This window comes from Haplochromis burtoni, unplaced genomic scaffold, assembly GCF_018398535.1.
Source record: "Haplochromis burtoni strain Fernald_Lab_line unplaced genomic scaffold, NCSU_Asbu1 Contig_256, whole genome shotgun sequence".
NCBI classification, from domain to species: Eukaryota; Metazoa; Chordata; class Actinopteri; order Cichliformes; family Cichlidae; genus Haplochromis; species Haplochromis burtoni.
In genome coordinates, this window is record NW_024582617.1 from 327,628 (window position 1) to 345,121 (window position 17,494).

The window sequence follows — 17,494 nt, forward strand, 5'->3', positions numbered from 1 at the left end:
GAACACCCAAACAGCCTGTTAATGCGATTAACCTTTGGATTCGATCATTTATTTAATCTTTCTAGAGCCCACATTAAGCATTTGTGGATGGTCACAACTTTGAGGGTTTAAAAATGAGTAACCTATCAATACATAATTTAGAAGGTGGTTGGCGCTATCAACCAGACTTCCTGTACTGCCTTAAAAAAAGATGAATAAATTGCACACCCTCCAGGTAAAGAAAACATTAGCCGGCTCCTAATGTGGTCCTACGTGATACCTACCTTCAGCTCCACTGGCAAATTTCTAACTAAGCGCTGCTCGTGGTTTTTGTGCCCTCCACTCGGTTCAATTAGTAGAGGTGGGCAGACCGATAGTACCGATACCAACGCTAGTATTGGTATGGGATCGATACTAGCACAATAAGATCGATACTAAATCCTCAAAGTTCAGCATGTAGCACTGAATTGTGTTAAAATTGTGTTGGATTTTTTGGGGGAAACATGCAGTGCGATAAATGTCTTAACTTTTTTGTGTTAACTGTCGCATCTAATTTTCAAAATGCAACAAAACCAGTGGAGTATTTTGTTGTGTTAACAGTGATTTAGTGGTCATTAAAATGTGTTCAGAATTTAAAAAACTAATGCTGATTCATATAAGTCAGGACACACTGCTCTCATCTATACAAGCTCCCTTTATAGTTTACATGTATTGGTATGGCAATACTGGCCCTGCAGTATCGCACAGCGCTACCAGTTAGATCCAGCTCAGCTTCAGGTGTGCAGGAGCAGCATAATAATTGGCAGTCTTTCAACGCCTGAACCTTTGGCTGGTTTACTTCAGTGCTTTGCAAAAGTGAGCCACTCCTTATTTCTTTATACTTTGCATGGAAATAAAAAACAGTTGCAGTGATTTATTAAGATATGTGCAAATGTACACAGAAAGCCTCGATTATGCAAAAGAGTTTGAAAGTCAGTATTTCATATGAATCCCTTTATTCTTCAACGCATTCTTACTTATTCTTATGGATAATAGTTTGGCTTTTAATTTTACATAAGCTGAAGTTCACATTATTGTTTTTCTACAGCAAAAACATTCAACAAACTCACTATTTTAAAATGTTTGCCCCATTGATAATGTAGATATTTTTTTTAAATTAAAGCCTTTTATTTAAAAAAACCCCAAAAACAAATATTTTTAGGACTTGCAAAGTTTAGAGTGCTGATTACACTCAAGAACTGGAAGACTGGATTAGACTTTATAGGAAAACATCTGAAACAGCTGGGATGAGAAGCAGCTCATGATCTAAAGAATACCATTTTATCTTTAACACATGGTGAGGTAACGCTGTGGCATGTATGGCTGTTACCTTGTCACTGATGTTTACTGATGATGCGGCTGCCGATAGAAGTAACAGGATGAATTATAAAGTGCGCAGGGCGATGCGTTCTGCTCAGAATCACCAAAATATGTAGAAATGCCCAAGAGCTTCTCATATAAGACACGGGATATTATTCAGTGGCCAAGTCAGTCACCTGATTTCAACCCAACAGAGCCGCTTTTCAGTTATTAAATACAAAACTCAAGGCAGAGAGTCTCATAAACAAGGTCTGGCAGAGCATCTCAAGGGAGCAAACGGCATTTGGCAATATAGAGTTCAAAAAGATTTTCATTCAAGTATTAAAAAATAAGCCGTACATTTAAGATTGTTAGTCTGTTCTGCAGTAGTTAATGCAAAATCTTTTGGTTAAACTTCAGTCACATTTTGATTGTTTGATTTAGTGTCCGCTGTGCTGGTGTCCAGAGCCAAAACTAGAGAAATAAAATGAGCCTCTGTCCAACAATGGATTTTGTAGCAGCTGCTGTAGAGTTGTAGAGAAATTTCATCAAACCATGGATGAAAATGATAAGATCTAGAAATACTCTATTGAATTTGGCTAGTATTGCTTACACCTGTTACTTTGCTGTAAAATGCCACGAATGTGTCGGCGGCGAGAAAAATAACAGGGCGTCATGAAGGGCTTCAAAGATGACGCTTTCATTTCACCGGATTTATTGTAACTCCCTTCAGTGAACTGATATGCGTTGCTTTATACACAGATATCTTTGTAGCTATGATCCTGTTAAAGATGAAGTGAAACAGGCAACTACTCGGCTCCATTATTTGTTATTATAAAATGCAAACCAGATGTCAATACAGAGCGGATTGTTTTCACAGGGAACATACCAAAAGCAAAAGTAAATGGACTGAAACCACGACACAAATTTATCTAAAGATACACAAACAGACTTCAGCAGGCCCTGTAGCTTATTAATAAACATGCTCATATGATTCATGTTAGAGAAATCCTTCCTTCTAAACAACTCTGCGCACGCACACGGTGCACAAATAACATCAACTGGATGCTGTTGAACGTTTAAATGTTGGGACTTGAAATTCCGCTATCTGCAGCTGATTAACCCCGCCTGCACGTCCCGTTGAAATGCTTTAACGGGACAGCAGGGGGAGACAAATACCTGCGCGGTGTTCCCGTGGATCACGCCATGTTTCCTGGACACCGCACAGAAAACAAAGTGCTGTTGCATCATGCAGTTTCCTCCAGACCTCTGACGCTTTTTCTGCGCCGAACAAGAAGTTATGCAACAGTGTGAGAATGTGTGTGTTTTGGCCTCCGCTGATAAACCCACGCAGTGACTGCGTGAAGTCCTGCCAGTCCACATGTAAGGGGGACGAGTTAAAGCATCACCACGACTGCACGGGTACTAGTTGAAAACCCCCTTTTGATAATATATTTTTAATATATTAAAAAAGGGGCCTCAAACTCGCGGCCCGGGGCCACTTGTGGCCCACGTCACTCCTAGTTGTGGCCCGTATACTGACGTGAAGAAATCTAATGCACAAAGTACTTTTACTGTTAGGGAGGATTCATCTGTTGTTGAGTGTGGTGTTAAAATAAGTTCTTTAAAACGCCAAAAATGACTGAATATGAAGCCAACATGAGCAGAGAGCACAAACATGCCGAGGGATCGGCTGTGTTAGCTCAGTGAAAGAGCCACAAACTAATGTGTACACGTATGTCTGCATTTGTATTTTATTAAATACGAACAAAATAAAAGCAGAAGTGATGCCACGTGTGGCCAGGAAGAGAGGACCAGTGTGTTTATTTGGTAGTTCAATGAAAGGCTTCAATTAGTTTACAGTTTTGTCTTCTCATACAATATTTGAAATCTAAAAAAAACAAAACATTTCAGGAAATATTTGTGGGTTTTTTCTTGTTTGTTTTGTGGCCCTCCAATGAGACGACAGTGTCAGCAGGGGCCCACAGATCATTTAAGTTTGGTTTAAATCAGACATAAATATCACTAATAGATTGTAGTGATCATCTTATTAAAAATAACTGAGCATTAGTTTCACCGGCCTGATATAAACAAGAGATCTAAAGACACGACTGTGAATCAGGAAGGACATTTTTCACCTTTTAAGATCAGTTTTGACTAAATAATTGTTCAAGTAATCACATTAGCCAGTTCATTCTAAACCAGTTGCCGTAACCCTCGTTACTGCCAACCACACACAGACTCTGGAGACCCTTTCATCACACAGAACATTTCTTGTGCAGCATCATCATTTTTGTCCTCTCTCCACGCACATTTGACCAAGCCCAGCTGATAACATCTCTTGAGATATTTCCATCTGCACAGCTGACTAATCACAGGATGCCAGATCCTGCTGAAATCATACACTGACATGTTTCGTTAATTCAGCAGAAGGGATTTTGTGAGGATCATCAGGTGGCAGAGAGGCTGCAGCTCTTGCAGCAGGTTGCATCAGTCTGCGTCTGGCTGAGAAGAGCGCCTCCCCTCACCACTGCTGCAAGCGTGAGTAACGTGTCATGAAACCACAGTCATATTTCCATGTGTGAGAAACATTTACCAACAGCCAAGGGCGTCTGTGACACGGCTCACGTTATCAGGGAGCGTTACTGATACTGGGATTTACAGCAGATTCAGCTGAAACGGCCTCAGCCTTGGCCCGAAGATAAGCCTTCTAGTTAATGTGAAACTACTGAGAGTGCAGGGAAAGTACAGGTCTTTCCCTTTCCTGGTTTCAAGCAAAAAGAAAAAAGTGACAGGCCAGACGAGAATGTTGTTCAAAGCATTTTATTGCATTTTTTTTTTTTTTTTAGAAAAACAATACAAAATTCCAAAGCAACGGTCATAAACGTTGCCTTGGGTGAACTGCAATCATTCACATGGTACAGTAAAGTGCTTATTTTAAATCAAAATACCTTGTACTACAGGATGTATTCGTTTGAAGCCACTTCCCATGAACACAATGGTCTCAGGGGCGATTCAGACAGTGTTAAAAATCAGGTGTCAACCCAGAGCCTGGACTGTATCTGACTGGCACACTGTGCTCATGAGAAGGAACCATTTAAATGGTCTGATCTGCCTTAAATGCTTTCACCTGCAGGCTACATTCAGATTGTGGGGAGACTGTTGGTACTATCCATTCGAATGACTGAATTTTAACACGACGTCAGCGACAATATACAAAAAGAAAAAAGGAAAAAGAAAGAAATGGAGGCTGAAGGATATCACTTTGTCCCCTTTCTCCCAATAAAAGGCAGTCGAAAGAAAACAAAAGCTACTGCCATTCGACATGAAATAGAAATGGTCATGACCCAGAAAACCCTTACTGTACTGGTCGGGATATTACAGAGTATGGCCACAGTGTGCGTTTGAGTATCCACCCCCATTCAAAGACAGGGACAAACTCAGTTGTATGAAGACCCCCCCCCTCCCAGAAAAAGGCAGAATACTGATCTGTATATTTTCACCCCCCTCCCCCCACAAAGATTGCCTTGATCATTAGCTTAATGCTTTGAGATTACCAATAAGCAAAGTAGTTTCCAGAATGAAGAAACAGCTGCATACACATATTCAAGTAAGTCTTATTATAAGACATAAACCCTCATAACTATGCATCTGTAGAAAGGTATTCTTAGAACTATTACAGTGTCCTATTAACAGAATAACGCGTCATCTGACACCATTTCCAGAGTACCGTCGCTGCAGTGCTGCCGACAGGACACGGAGACGATCAGAAGTTCCCCACTTATCTCTGCTAGGTCGTGGATCATATGTTTCAATGTCATGACTTGAACCCTCTTTGGTGAAATGGCTACAGTGCTGAGAGACGTCATCGCCAGTCCATTACCTGTCAGTTTCAGAATGAGCTTTAACTTAATCTAATTAACGACAAAGAAAGATTATTGCCAACGCAGAGTAGGGAAAAATGAACATGTACCAGCCACTCATGGATAACTGCTCCAAATTCACCAGCAACTTCATACTAATGTTTTCTGTGTCTGAAATGTACCAGCCACTTTCATGTTTTACCACATCGGTGCTGGTGCCAATTCCCCACCCTGCTCACATATAAAAAATAATAATATATATATATAACACTTAAAAACTTGCCTTCACTGGGCACGAACGCTCCAGTTCAACTTAAACTTTCTCCATTTTTACCTCATACACCACATACTCAACTTTAAAAACTCAAAAACAAAACAAACATTAAAAACAACAAAGGAAAACATCTGGTGTTTCACCTGAACAGCACCTGCATGGAAAAAAAAAATCTCCATAGAAAAAAAAAAAGAAGCTTATTAACAGCCATACAAAAAAGGATAAAAATAAAAATCAGTGTGGCACATTGACATGGAGTTTTCAAACTTGGAAGAAAAAAAAAGTAAACTTTATACAGCTAAATGTCTGAAGTTTTTTTTGTCTTTTTGTGGAATATTTTTCCTTTTTGTGTTTATTTTATTTTATTTTTCCCGTCTGCCTCTAACATTTAAAGAAAATTTGTGACATCATTCTGGGAGGGGCGGCGTGTCGTTAGGGACAACGTTGAGACCCTGAAGGACGAGGAGGACGAAGATGATGGTCCAAATAAATCTGATCAACAAATGACAGTCTGGTCACATTGGGCAAAATGTGCTTTTCAACCCCTTCACAGGAGTTTAAACTTTTACTGCCAAAATATTTAAAGTTAAATCCATAAATTGATCTGTAGAAAAAAACAAAACAAATTCTGGTTGTAGCAAGGGGACGTCAAATTCTTTACAATGAAAGTAACACTGACCCAGTTCACTTGCGTAGACATTTTAAGTACTGTATAATTAGCTTAATAAGCCAGATATACGCGCTATGAGCTTTGGCCCCTCCCCCCTCCCCGGCGGCCATCAAGCATGACCAAGTCAAATCAATTCACTAGTTTTAGATTCAATTTAGAAGAAAAGGAAAAACCGCATCAACCGATGCAGCGGCAAGTCGTAGCTGGTCAGGTACAAACAGCCGTTGCCCTTTGAGCACTAAGTGCACGGCGACCGAGCTGGATAAGTGCGCATCTCAGACATTTACACAAGAGTCGACTGTAAAGAGCTCATCTTAAACGGAGGGGAACAAAAAAAACCCAAAAAAAGACTTTGAAGAGTCTCCAGCCAACGCGCCTCAGGCACGGACAGCACTGGCTTACAGCCCTTCCAACCCTTATTACACTGAATCCTTTCAAGACAGGAACAGCCTTCATCTCGGCATATTGCATAAGCTTGTACGTATGTGCAGATGGGCCATTCGTGCATATACATACAGGCAAAAAACATTCCAGATAACTTAATTCACAGTGGATCCAGTTGTAACGTGGGAGCAGCACAACAGGTTGTCCTTTGGTGTCTGAGCTTAGTTTCGAAGATCTATGTTCGGATTTCTTCTGAACTGAGTTGCATGAGGAAAAAAAACAAACAAAAAAACCAACATAACTTAGAAAATACTTTGCTGTCCAACGAGTCATTAACTGGCCCTCCTCCCCAACCTGGAAGTGCACATAGCTGTGTTTGCTATATGCAGGCCCTGTGCTGATGTGCTTCAGAAGTGCTGGAGAAGGGCAGAAGGCATTTAGAGGAAGGGCTGCAGGCAGCATCTCCCTTTACAGCTGGCAAGAGAACCTGAATAGCAGAGGGACCGAGGCCAGAGAGGGGCCAGAACTGAGGAGGAAGAGTCTCAGGGCAGTCGTGGAACAGGACTTGAATCATAACGGAAGGTCGGGAAAGTTCAGGCACAGTCTCCCACGATGACGAGGGGGGCCAAGAGCTGACGAAGCTCCGCGGCGGAGACGGGCCCACCTTTCGGCTGGCTGCTTCGCTGCCTGCGCTTGGCCAGCTTGGAGTTGGAAGGAGGAGAGAGGCGCATAGACGAGCCAGAAGCGGTAACAAAAAATTGGACTTCCTGCTGCTGCTGCTCTTCCATGCCATCCTGTTCAGCCAGCTGCCGGTTCACAGCCATGGCCTTATCTGCAAAAACTGTAAGATCCCTGGCACTGCTGGTCCTGATGAGGAAAAGGGGAAAAGAGATTAAACTGTGATCAAAGCAGGTATAGAGTTGGAAATGTTTATTGTCAGAGTGTCTTGTCGCTCTTAATTTCTCACCTCTGATGTAAGATGGATGTTGGCAAAGTGTCAGATGCACCCTGAAAAATCAAAGTCATGTTATTGGTTTTTTGTTTGATTTGAATAACTTTACTGTGATTTGCCTAAAATGCAAAAAAAGTGGCATAGTGGTGGATTCAGACTCACCCCCAGCACCCAGGGGTGCTGCAGCACCTGACTGGCACTCAGACGACTTTTGGCATCCCGGACCAGAAGTTTGGATATCAGGTCTTTGGCACTTGAGGAGATGTGAGCCCAGTCTTTTTCCGGAAACTCATATTTTCCTTCCTGGATGCTCTCAAATAAAGTGTTCTGTAAACAGATGCGAAACATTTGCAAATGTTACTTTGCTCTGAACTCACAAAGATAACGTAAGACAAACAAAACTCACGGGAATGAATTCATCAGTCTTACCTGGCAGGTGTGGCAGGGGTCACCTAATTCCCAGCCACAGCCGCCACCACAGCGGCCTACGAATGGAGGATAGCCGCTTAGCATGATGTACAGAATGACTCCAAGACTCCACAGGTCACAGCGCTTGTCGTAAATTGTAGCTTCTTCACTGAAGGCCTCAACTACCTCAGGTGCCATGTACTCTGCTGAGCCGCACTAAAAGAAGAACAAGAAAGCCAGTGCGTTAGCCCCAAGGTACGAAAAACACAAAGCACAGCATGAAAGAGTTAAACTAGAGGAAAAAAGAGACGCTTTGCTTGGCTGCTGCCACATTCTTTCACTCAGCTGACACCTCGTGGCTCCGAGTGTGAAAGCTAAGGCCCCACTCTTAGCTTGTGGGGTGGGGGCAGTCTATGAGACAGTCGCATGATTATCTGCAGTAATGGGTTCACTTAATCTACAAAACTGCTCGTCTTAGTCCGTTGAACATTTCTTAGTTGGAACGTGTTATGAGGCAGGTTTGTGTGGGTAGACAGCGAGTGGTGACTCAGTGCTTTGATCACGCAGCTGTACACAGCCCAGGCAGACTTTGTTGAGGGCAAGGACAGACTCGGCTCTACCAGCATGTTGTTATGTAGCTAGGAGAGAAATTAGGCCAAACCCCGAGCATGGAAAAGAGGATTGGCTGTCCTGCATACCCAGAGACTGGGCTGAGCCCTGGTCAGTTACATAACTTGAGAACACAAACAGCAAGTACTGTTTCAATAGTTTTAGGTGGGGAAAAAGCAGGTCGTTGGTTCAGCAGGACAAAGATCATGTTCATTTCTGAGACGCTTTAGTCCTTTTGTCATGAAGTCCCCCACATAGCCTTCATTCCATCTGTGGAGGCACATGTTTACATTGAGCAGGCCTCCATTGTGTCCCAGTAACATAAACCAGCTGTGTGCTAACTCCACCTCTAGTTTTATGTAATGAAGTTTGCTGCACAGGAATCGCATTTCAGACAAAGAAAATCCCAACCCCCATGTTTCCGCCATCATCGAGTCTGGGGCAACTGCTTACACAGACAATCCTCCAGGATTCAAGTCAAATGCAGCTGCCGCACACACACACACACTCTTTTTTGCCAACCAAGGTACTTTGAAACTGAAGACTAATGCAATAGTTGTGTTATCATAAACAGCTATCAAGGCTAATCGTGTTTAAAAGCTGCTTTACCACCCCTGAATCACAAACAAGTCAGGACATAGATAGCCAGTCCATGACTACCTGCAGCTGATAAGGGCTAAAAGAGGGCAGTCAAATAACAGTAATCGTGGCTCTTTGGCACAGACTTAAACATAAACTTGCATTTGTTCTTCCTGTGCTGTTGCACACCTTGCGAACTTGCAGTCACATCCTCTTCAAACCTTCCAGTAAGCTGCAGAGAGCTGTTAATCAGCTGCTGTTACCACAGGATTTGTCGGTATTGCAACCTGGGGCTTTCCTACGACCATGTGACTAGTCACACCATACCCACAGCACCGATGACACACCTCTGGTGTTTGTAAATGAAAGGATTACTAGGAGAGGCCTACAGGAAGAAGACTTGTTCTGTCCTCAAGAAACTGCACCTACCTTTATGACAGGTACAAACAAGCAGTTTCCTCAATTAAACAGTCTAAACTGCTTGTGTGCAGTGTTACAGTTTCCAGCTGCTACATATAAGCCTCGGCATTCGAACAGCCAGAATTACATCTCACTGGGCACATAGGTGGGCAATCACTCACGCAGAATTCCTAGTAAACTAAAATTAGCCTTTTTCCTAGAAGGGTCTATCTCGGCCCATTCGAGTCCCTATTTTCCCAGTTTGCACCCAGTATAGCACCACTACATTTACAGTAAACCTGTAAATCATAAAATGTATTTGAGAACCAGGGAACTGTGCTTCAAATGCAAAAGTGCATATTGTGCAACAGCAGATAAGTGGTTACAGGGGGCCCAGAGAGAGTGCCAGTCGTGAGATGAAAATCATAACATTGTTCCTGTGATCAAGCAAGGAAAACAAGCCAGAGCGCATGAGCGGGCAGCGTTTGCACCTCCCAGTTATCCTCCCCCTCCCACTGGGCTATCCAATCACATCTCAGTTGCCATGTGTGGGGGGAGAGAGACTAAAATTTCTAGAACAAGCCTTATGCACAGCTATTGTATGAAGTACATAAAGAAAGCGCAGACCAGCACAAGAGTGGTTGGGGCCACTGGGCGGAGACTGAGCTGAAAGAAGAGGGTGTATGGGTTTTTTTCCCTCCTCTCACCACACAGAGAGAAAGGAGAAATAAGCAAACGCTTGTGGGGGGTTTTCACTGCGACTCCTTCATATCACAGGACACAGCCTTGTAAAAGTTATCATGTACCCTCCAGTGTTACATCCCAGGGCTATCACACCACCTTCTGTACTCCAGAGGCTTTTCTCCCATTGAACGAACACTTTAATATATTACTGGATCAACTTAACCCGAGGGAGATCCTGATTTAAGACTAAAGCACATGACAACTCTTGGCCCCAAACCATATCCCCTTCAACAAGTCCGGGGATGGGCCCACCATCCATTATTTCTGTGCAAGGAAGATGAAGTTACCAATGCCGAAAGCCCCCACCCACCAAACCACATTCCTGAGGGCTGAGCTGCTATCCCTCACCTGCTCTAGTCCATCTATTCAGCACACTAGATAACCAGCAGACAGAGCAAGTGTTGACACAAGTAGAAAGCTTGCCAGTTCAACTTTACCACTCCTCTCTGAGGTTGAGGGTTTCCTGCTGTTCTGGACACTGTTCAGTGGTAACGCTTTGTGTTGTGACGACAGCCACAAAGTTAAACAATCATAACCCCCAGACTCAAGCTCATGACCCCTCAGTGTTTGCTATTGATTAGACATCAACGGACATCAACATTAAATAGACAGATATGCTTCCAAATGTTAACACACTGAAGTATCCAGCACGATAAGAGGAACATAAAATTTGGCACATCCAGGAAGCAATCCATGCCATTTCAGAGAAACTGCCCAGCAGTAAACTAGTGTAAACATCAGTTAACCCCACTGAGGACTGGCCAATGATCAGCCAGGTAAGACTTGATAAACACATTTACAGCCGCTTTTATCCACAGCAAGAAAACAAATCACTATGTCACGGTGTAACTGATTAATCTGCTCCTGGATCAGCGATTTAAAAAACATTTTTTGGATGAGTAACTTACAGGAGTGAGGAGCTCAGGGGTGGAGATGGGTGAGCTGTCACTGTTCAGCTTGATCCCACTGCCTAAGTCAAAGTCACAGATCTTGACCGGGCATATCTGAGAAAAAGAGCAGATTTTAACAAAAGGCCAGCAGCAGCTTTATCAACACATCAGCTGACCTCTGAAACACATTTAGGCATAAATATCTCTGCAGTGAACTCACCTTGTGTGCACTCTCACAGAGAATGTTTTCAGGTTTCAGGTCTCTATGTGCCATTCCTAAAAACAAAAAGATGCCTGTTATATCCATATTTAATTTGAAACTGTGAGCAGTAATACTGCTTGCCATTTTGTTCAAATGATCTTACCCTTGTTATGAAGGAAATCTAGAGCACTGGCAATGTCCTGCACCACGAGACCGGCCTCCTGCTCACTGAAGTGCTGTCTCTTGTGAATGTGTTCCAAGATTGACCCTAGGAGGGAAATGAGAGTCCATTAGCTCCATTTAAAAGCTAAATGCTTTCAAACACACTCACCAAAGCAGCAGAATTTCTTTGTAAACTAGCAGCTGTAATTTACTAACCTCCTCTGAGCTTCTCAAACACCAGGTAGAATTTGTCTTCCTCTTCAAAAAACTCCACCAGCTCCAGGATGTTTCTGCAGAAAACAAAAAGGCACCGAGTCATTGGAGGTCTGCAGTGTGATGATGAATAAAGGGCTTTGTGACTTCCTCCATACGACTGTCAAGTGGCTTTAGTTTTGTCAGAACAGCAGAAAGTTACCTATGGCCCTGGCACTGGTAGAGCATCTCAACCTCACGGAAGACACGACTGCGGCTGTGACCCGGCCTTTTCTCGATTATCTGCAACAGAAAAGCACCAAAGCTGAGCCCACTTTGTCCAGAAATAGCCCATTTTCAGCAGAACTTTGTGTTTTTATACAGAACAGGATGGAGGACAATTCTTAAAGTGCTTAGTATACATATTTGTGGGCATGGCAGCCACTCTCTCACTGCACCACAAACCCCACTTGTGGCTGTGTTTAACAGAAAGCAGACGGTATAGAGCTCACTATACAGTCCATATGCAGTCCCCTATAATGAGCTTCCTTCCCAACGTTTTCCTGCTTGCCAACCTTTATCCTACCCGGTGACACACTTGCAGAGATAGTTTAACCTACTTTCAGCACTGCCCAGCATACCAGAGACAGAGCTGAATTAAAATAACAGCCCCCAGTCTCTATGTTTAACCTTTATGCACAACCCATATGTAAATCTTATGGAGCCATAAGTGTTCCCTTCAAAACATCCCATGACATAATCCAAAATGTTTACAATTATCAAAACTGCTCTAAAAATAACCGAGCTGCCGGGAAGTACAGCAGTGAGGGCCACCAGCTGCATAATGCTGTGCCAAGAGAGACAGAAAGATAGACTGCTGACACCAAAGCAAAAAGCCTGAATTTTCCAGCTCTGGTCTGTTATTGTGTGCTTGGGAGGCTGTGCATGCTTCTCTTCCTGGTAGCTGGATTACAGCTGCTATTGAAGCCCACTGGGGCCAGAGCTGCAGTATGTGTCTAGGATTAATACACAGACAAGAGGCCTGTGAGCAGTCCAAAGCCTGTGTACTGTTCCAGTCTGAGTCAGCAGGACAACAATCAGCTCACCCTCTCCTGCCACAGCAGAACTCCCACCCTGGTAGATGTTTCCATACAGAAACTATAAGGTTGAAGAATGCATTGCAATCCCAAATGGGAGGACACTATTTTTAAAGTGGTAGATTTAAGGTCGCTTATCCAAATTGCAGCTCGTGAAACATCAGCCTGCTGAAAAGCGAGACCTCACTGCAGGTTCTAACATCAACCCAGGCTTGTGAAATAATAGCTTTAAACAGGACTTGTTTGGGAGCCTTCAGACACACGCTGCTCGGCCCTCTGTGCGTCTATGGATGCCTGAAGCTTTTGTTGCGTTTGCAACAGAGCCTGCACATGCAGTTCACCCCCCTACTCCCCCTGTGTCTAGAGAGGGGGAGGGGAGAGACGGGACATCTGGCAGGAGTAGTCTGAGTCCCCCTCGACTCCCAGCAGACTGTCCTACCTCCTCCCCCAGGACTGCATAGTCCCAAGGGATCCATAACAAATCACTCTGGGACAAACTAACTGATCAGTCACATGAGGATCTGTGTACAGCACCTCTGAAATATTAATTAGGAAAAAAAATAAGATATGGACACTTGCACTAAAGAAGCAGCCTTTAACTCGGACTTGTTCCATGCATGAACAAAATCTGGGGAATAACTGTAATTAATGTTTATGTCCAATGAGCAAATGGGATTTCAAAAAAAAAAGTGGATTATTTAAATTTTTGCCCACTTCAGCAAAAAAAAAAAAATACATAAAAATTTCACAATGTTTTGCTCCTAAAACAAGGAAATGACTTTGTAATAAAAAAGGAAGTCCCCGAGAGTTGAACATGTGCATACAAGTCCTCACGCCATTCAAAAAGGAAATCAAAAAAGTAACTGTACAGAGTGAGAACAAAGCAGTGTAAACACACCGGGTCACAACCCTCACCCATCACCCCTCCTTCCTTTCTGTGGGTTTTGTTTTGGCACAGCTAGCAGCACACAATGTTCTCTGTGCAAGCTGTAAAGAAAGGGGGAGGGTATATCATTTCCAGCTCTCTGATTGGCTGACGAGCTAGAAAAAGAGAGAGGGGGCGTGTCTACTAGCAGCAGCTAGTCTTTTACACAAAAAGTGCATTACTAGCACAACAGAGGAAAGTCTGCAGAAAACCACTACAAAGAGCTGAACTGAGAGAAAAGATAAAGAGGCATCCTGTCCCAGACCAAAACTTTCCTCAAAATTTCTCAAGAAAAAGACGTGAAAAGGAAGCACAATAGAAACACTGATGCAATAGCCCAGTTTACTTATATTAAATTACTCTCATAACTCAGAGCCTCTTCACACCAAGGAATTTCATTACGTAATCCAACCCAAACAGAGTCCTAGAACTCTAGCATCTCATATAGGAATGTTTCATAGACAACAATACATTAAAGCACACTGTATCCACTGAATGCGTGGCAGTGTCTTACCTTTACAGCATACTCTTTATTGGTGATGAGGTTGATGCATGTTTGCACTCTGGCATAAGCACCCTCTCCCAAGACCTCTTCCTGCAGTCTGTAGACATCTGTGGCAAAAACAGCAAGTTAGCAAAACACAATTACATGAAGGAGAGCAGCTTATACAGCTGTTTTTATAACAACTAGGAATGAAAGCTTTTACCCTCGAATCTTCCAGAGAAACTGTCAGTTGCCCGGCAACGCTTTTTCTTCTTGTTTCTCTTCTTGGCATCGGGGATGTCAATAGGCTGACTGGAAGGCATGTCTGTCAAAACAGGAGTGCCTACATTACCATCAGCTATTGATAGAGGAATGCAAACAAATCCCAAATACTGAAAGAGAAACTAGGGGGAAGTTTTACTTATGTGAATTATACTGAACTAGTCATAAAACTCACCATGTCTGGGGGAGGAGTCAAAATTAAATGATGAATCGATAAGATGGGATCCATTTTTAGTGAAGTCCTCTGATTCAAAGGGATTTTGCCCCTATGGAGTAATAACATGTTTGTTATGATGTGCAATCTCAGTGAACCATTCAAGATGAGAGCATCTATTGTCAGTCATAACACCTACTGTGCCTATAAAGCCAAACTAGACTGAGAGGCTGACACATTTTGAATAATCGCTCATATCTGTTACACCAACACAAGAACGTCCCAAGGCCATAAGGATCTTTCTTGGTCATCTTTCAACCATTAGCTGTGGCATACTCGAAACATACATTCATCAGCTGCATGTGCCCGTGTCAGCAGGAAGTATACCATGTTTGTCAGCCAGAAGATGCGTTTATCTATAGCTAGGTGAAGTCCCTTCTCATATATGTTGCCAAACGTGCTCTGATTACAATCTTCCCAAAAGGAGTGACAGGAGCTCGAGCTATCCCTGGATAGAGTTCCAGCTCACCTTGAAGGAGCGGTGGAATCCAGTGACTTCGGCGATCTTATTTTGCACCATTTTGCTTCGATTTGGTGTGTGGGGGGGTTCCGATCAGGATATGCGGCGGCAGTGGTTTTTGAATCAATTTGCACTTCTCCGAAACAAACAAAATCGTTTCAGAGAGAGACGCAAGTGATCACACTGCGCTAGCTGGTCAGCTTGGTGCGGCGCTTTAAACGGGAGCCCTGTTGACGACACAATTTGAGACCCCAGCGTTACAATCCAGTGTAAAAAATTTAAAAAAAAACAACACACACAACACCTAAACTCTTCGTGTTTTCCAGATTGTGGACGATTAACTAAACGCTTAGGCAAACAGCAGGCTGGCTCATCTCTGTCGCGTGCGCATACAAACAGAGCGCGAGAGCGCAACAGCTAGCATTCAACGTCACTCCCATTTAGCTCGCCCTTAGGTTAGTTACAGACAGTTAAGCACGAGGACAGATCATTAAAATCATAGCAGTTTGGCTAATGAGTAAATATATCTAGAGGCCATGGTTAAAACGGTGAAACAGCTACAGGAAGGCTACCAACACACACAAAAACACATCTCCAGTCAAAATGTAACCCACAAGTGCAAACCAGTTGACAGTTACATCAGAATTAACTTTAACGTCAGACAACAAAGATTAGCCAGTGAGCGTTAATACTGCATAGCGGTTCCAAAAACAGCCATTTAGCTTTTAAATGGCAAAACAAAGCCGCAGCAGCCTGTTTTTTCTCCTTACTTACCCCGTTGTTAATTTTTATAGCTCCAGTGTTAGCGTCGTTGCTTGACCCACAGCTTCGAAAGCCGCAGAGGACGTCAAGGGGGGAATACGACTGATAGTTTGTGCGTGGAAGGTGGTTGAGAAGAACCAGTGTGGGTGTTTTTATAACCTCCCTTGACTCCGCCCTCCCGAGGAATGCGTCAGCAGCCCGCACTGATCGCGTATATTCGAGAAAAGGCTATTGTGGTAGGGTACCATTTCGTTTTGTTGAAGCGTTCTTCTACTTCTTAAGGGAAAGAACGCTAAAGGTTATTTAAATATGACACACAATAAGCACAACTTAATAAGCTCGGCCATTTAGATCATGTATTATATTCTCGGTTGAACTCTAGACCATATTTTAGGATAGAGACTTAAGAAAAAAGAGCACCGTACACGAATTGGTATTGAACCAGTCAGGTCTGTTTTGTTTAGGAGGGGGTAGGGCCCCGAGGCGGGACTTACCGAAGAACAAAACGAAAAAAATACACGCACGTAGTCACAGTCAGCACGTCCCACCGCTGTTTTGATGGAAGAGGATGTCGATGGAGGCCGGGAGAGATAGTGCAAAGTGCAGCAAACCAGATCTGCGAGTTTACACCGTCCCGATCACCTCATCTGTTTATGCTGCTGTCGCTGTACGTCAAAGGCACACTTTAATTATTAACTCGACTTAAAAACAGAGCCAGCCTTGTGTTTTTTGTGAATACATAAATAAGCAGTGCACGTTACTAGCACTGCCCCATGTTTGTTTGCGTCAAAAACTCTCTAGTCTACAATTATAATGACTTCACTCTCACACCAAGGGATGAATGACCACGGGCAGGGTTTTCATCGAAAACCAAGGTCTTAGTCACGGCACCCAGCTCCCTCTCAGAGACTGGGCCGGGGCCATGCCCTCAGCTTCTGCGGCATAGCACTGTGGCGCATGGTCTCATGCAATGTTGCGCGATACAACCAGAACGGCACCACAATGTACTTAACTATGAGCTGTACTACGCACTGGATACAGACAGCCTTATTTTTGTTGTTGTTGTTGCTGGCTAAACTGCACTATGGTTTAACTAGAACAATGTATGGTTTTTAAAAGGCAAATATCTGTTGAGGAGTGTACTGAAGTATTCCTGAATACACGTTACTTTATTTAACTGCATACATCAAGAAATCATGTCAAATATTAGATTTTTTTGATCAGTCCAAACCGTATAGTTTTTACTTTTTGGGATATTTGGTAGCTTTTAGAATAGCTAAGCCATCAACATTTCTTCATATCCTATGATGCCAGAAACCGAACATTTCCAGCTGAACCTTTGACCTTTTGTGAGAGTACATGCACGTTTTGCAGCCTGATGTGGAAGCTGTTTCGAAGGGGGTGGGGACAATGTGTCGTGCTTGTGATAATGAAAGAAATTTAAGGATCCTGATGACGCAGAAAATATGTGTGATCTCTCAGCCCATCTGCTAATTGTGAGATGCCAGAGCAGTGTTGCCTTAGATGTGATATGCTTATATGGAGGCAGGTATTTAGACAGGTTCAGTCAAGTGGTTTCTCATAATGAGAGAAACTTATTTCCACGTATTCTCACAATACAATAT

General features: G+C 43.1%; 1 protein-coding gene across 1 annotated transcript; it reads right to left on the minus strand.

Moving 5' to 3' along the window:
• Window positions 1-4,124: 4,124 nt before the first annotated feature.
• mknk2b (MAPK interacting serine/threonine kinase 2b) lies at window positions 4,125-16,014 on the minus strand. The gene is made up of 14 exons (XM_005938537.3): window positions 15,882-16,014; window positions 15,117-15,334; window positions 14,609-14,699; window positions 14,375-14,476; window positions 14,182-14,279; window positions 11,869-11,948; window positions 11,670-11,743; window positions 11,455-11,559; window positions 11,310-11,365; window positions 11,108-11,203; window positions 7,890-8,084; window positions 7,623-7,787; window positions 7,476-7,516; window positions 4,125-7,375 (listed from the first exon to the last, which is right to left on the minus strand). The coding sequence occupies exons 2-14, from the start codon at window positions 15,165-15,167 to the stop codon at window positions 7,102-7,104; spliced, it is 1,428 nt and encodes a 475-aa protein (XP_005938599.1). The 5' UTR covers window positions 15,168-15,334; window positions 15,882-16,014; the 3' UTR covers window positions 4,125-7,101.
• Window positions 16,015-17,494: the final 1,480 nt, after the last annotated feature.

Bases quoted from the DNA above. Each gene is read 5' to 3' on its own strand.
- mknk2b (XM_005938537.3), bottom strand. From the start codon at position 15,167: ATGGTGCAAAATAAGATCGCCGAAGTCACTGGATTCCACCGCTCCTTC. The intron at 11,949-14,181 runs GTAAGACACTGC...TTTCTGTTGCAG, and splicing joins ATAAAGAGTATGCTGTAAAG to ATAATCGAGAAAAGGCCGGG. The intron at 8,085-11,107 runs GTAAGTTACTCA...TTCTTCTTTTAG, and splicing joins CCCCTGAGCTCCTCACTCCT to TGCGGCTCAGCAGAGTACAT.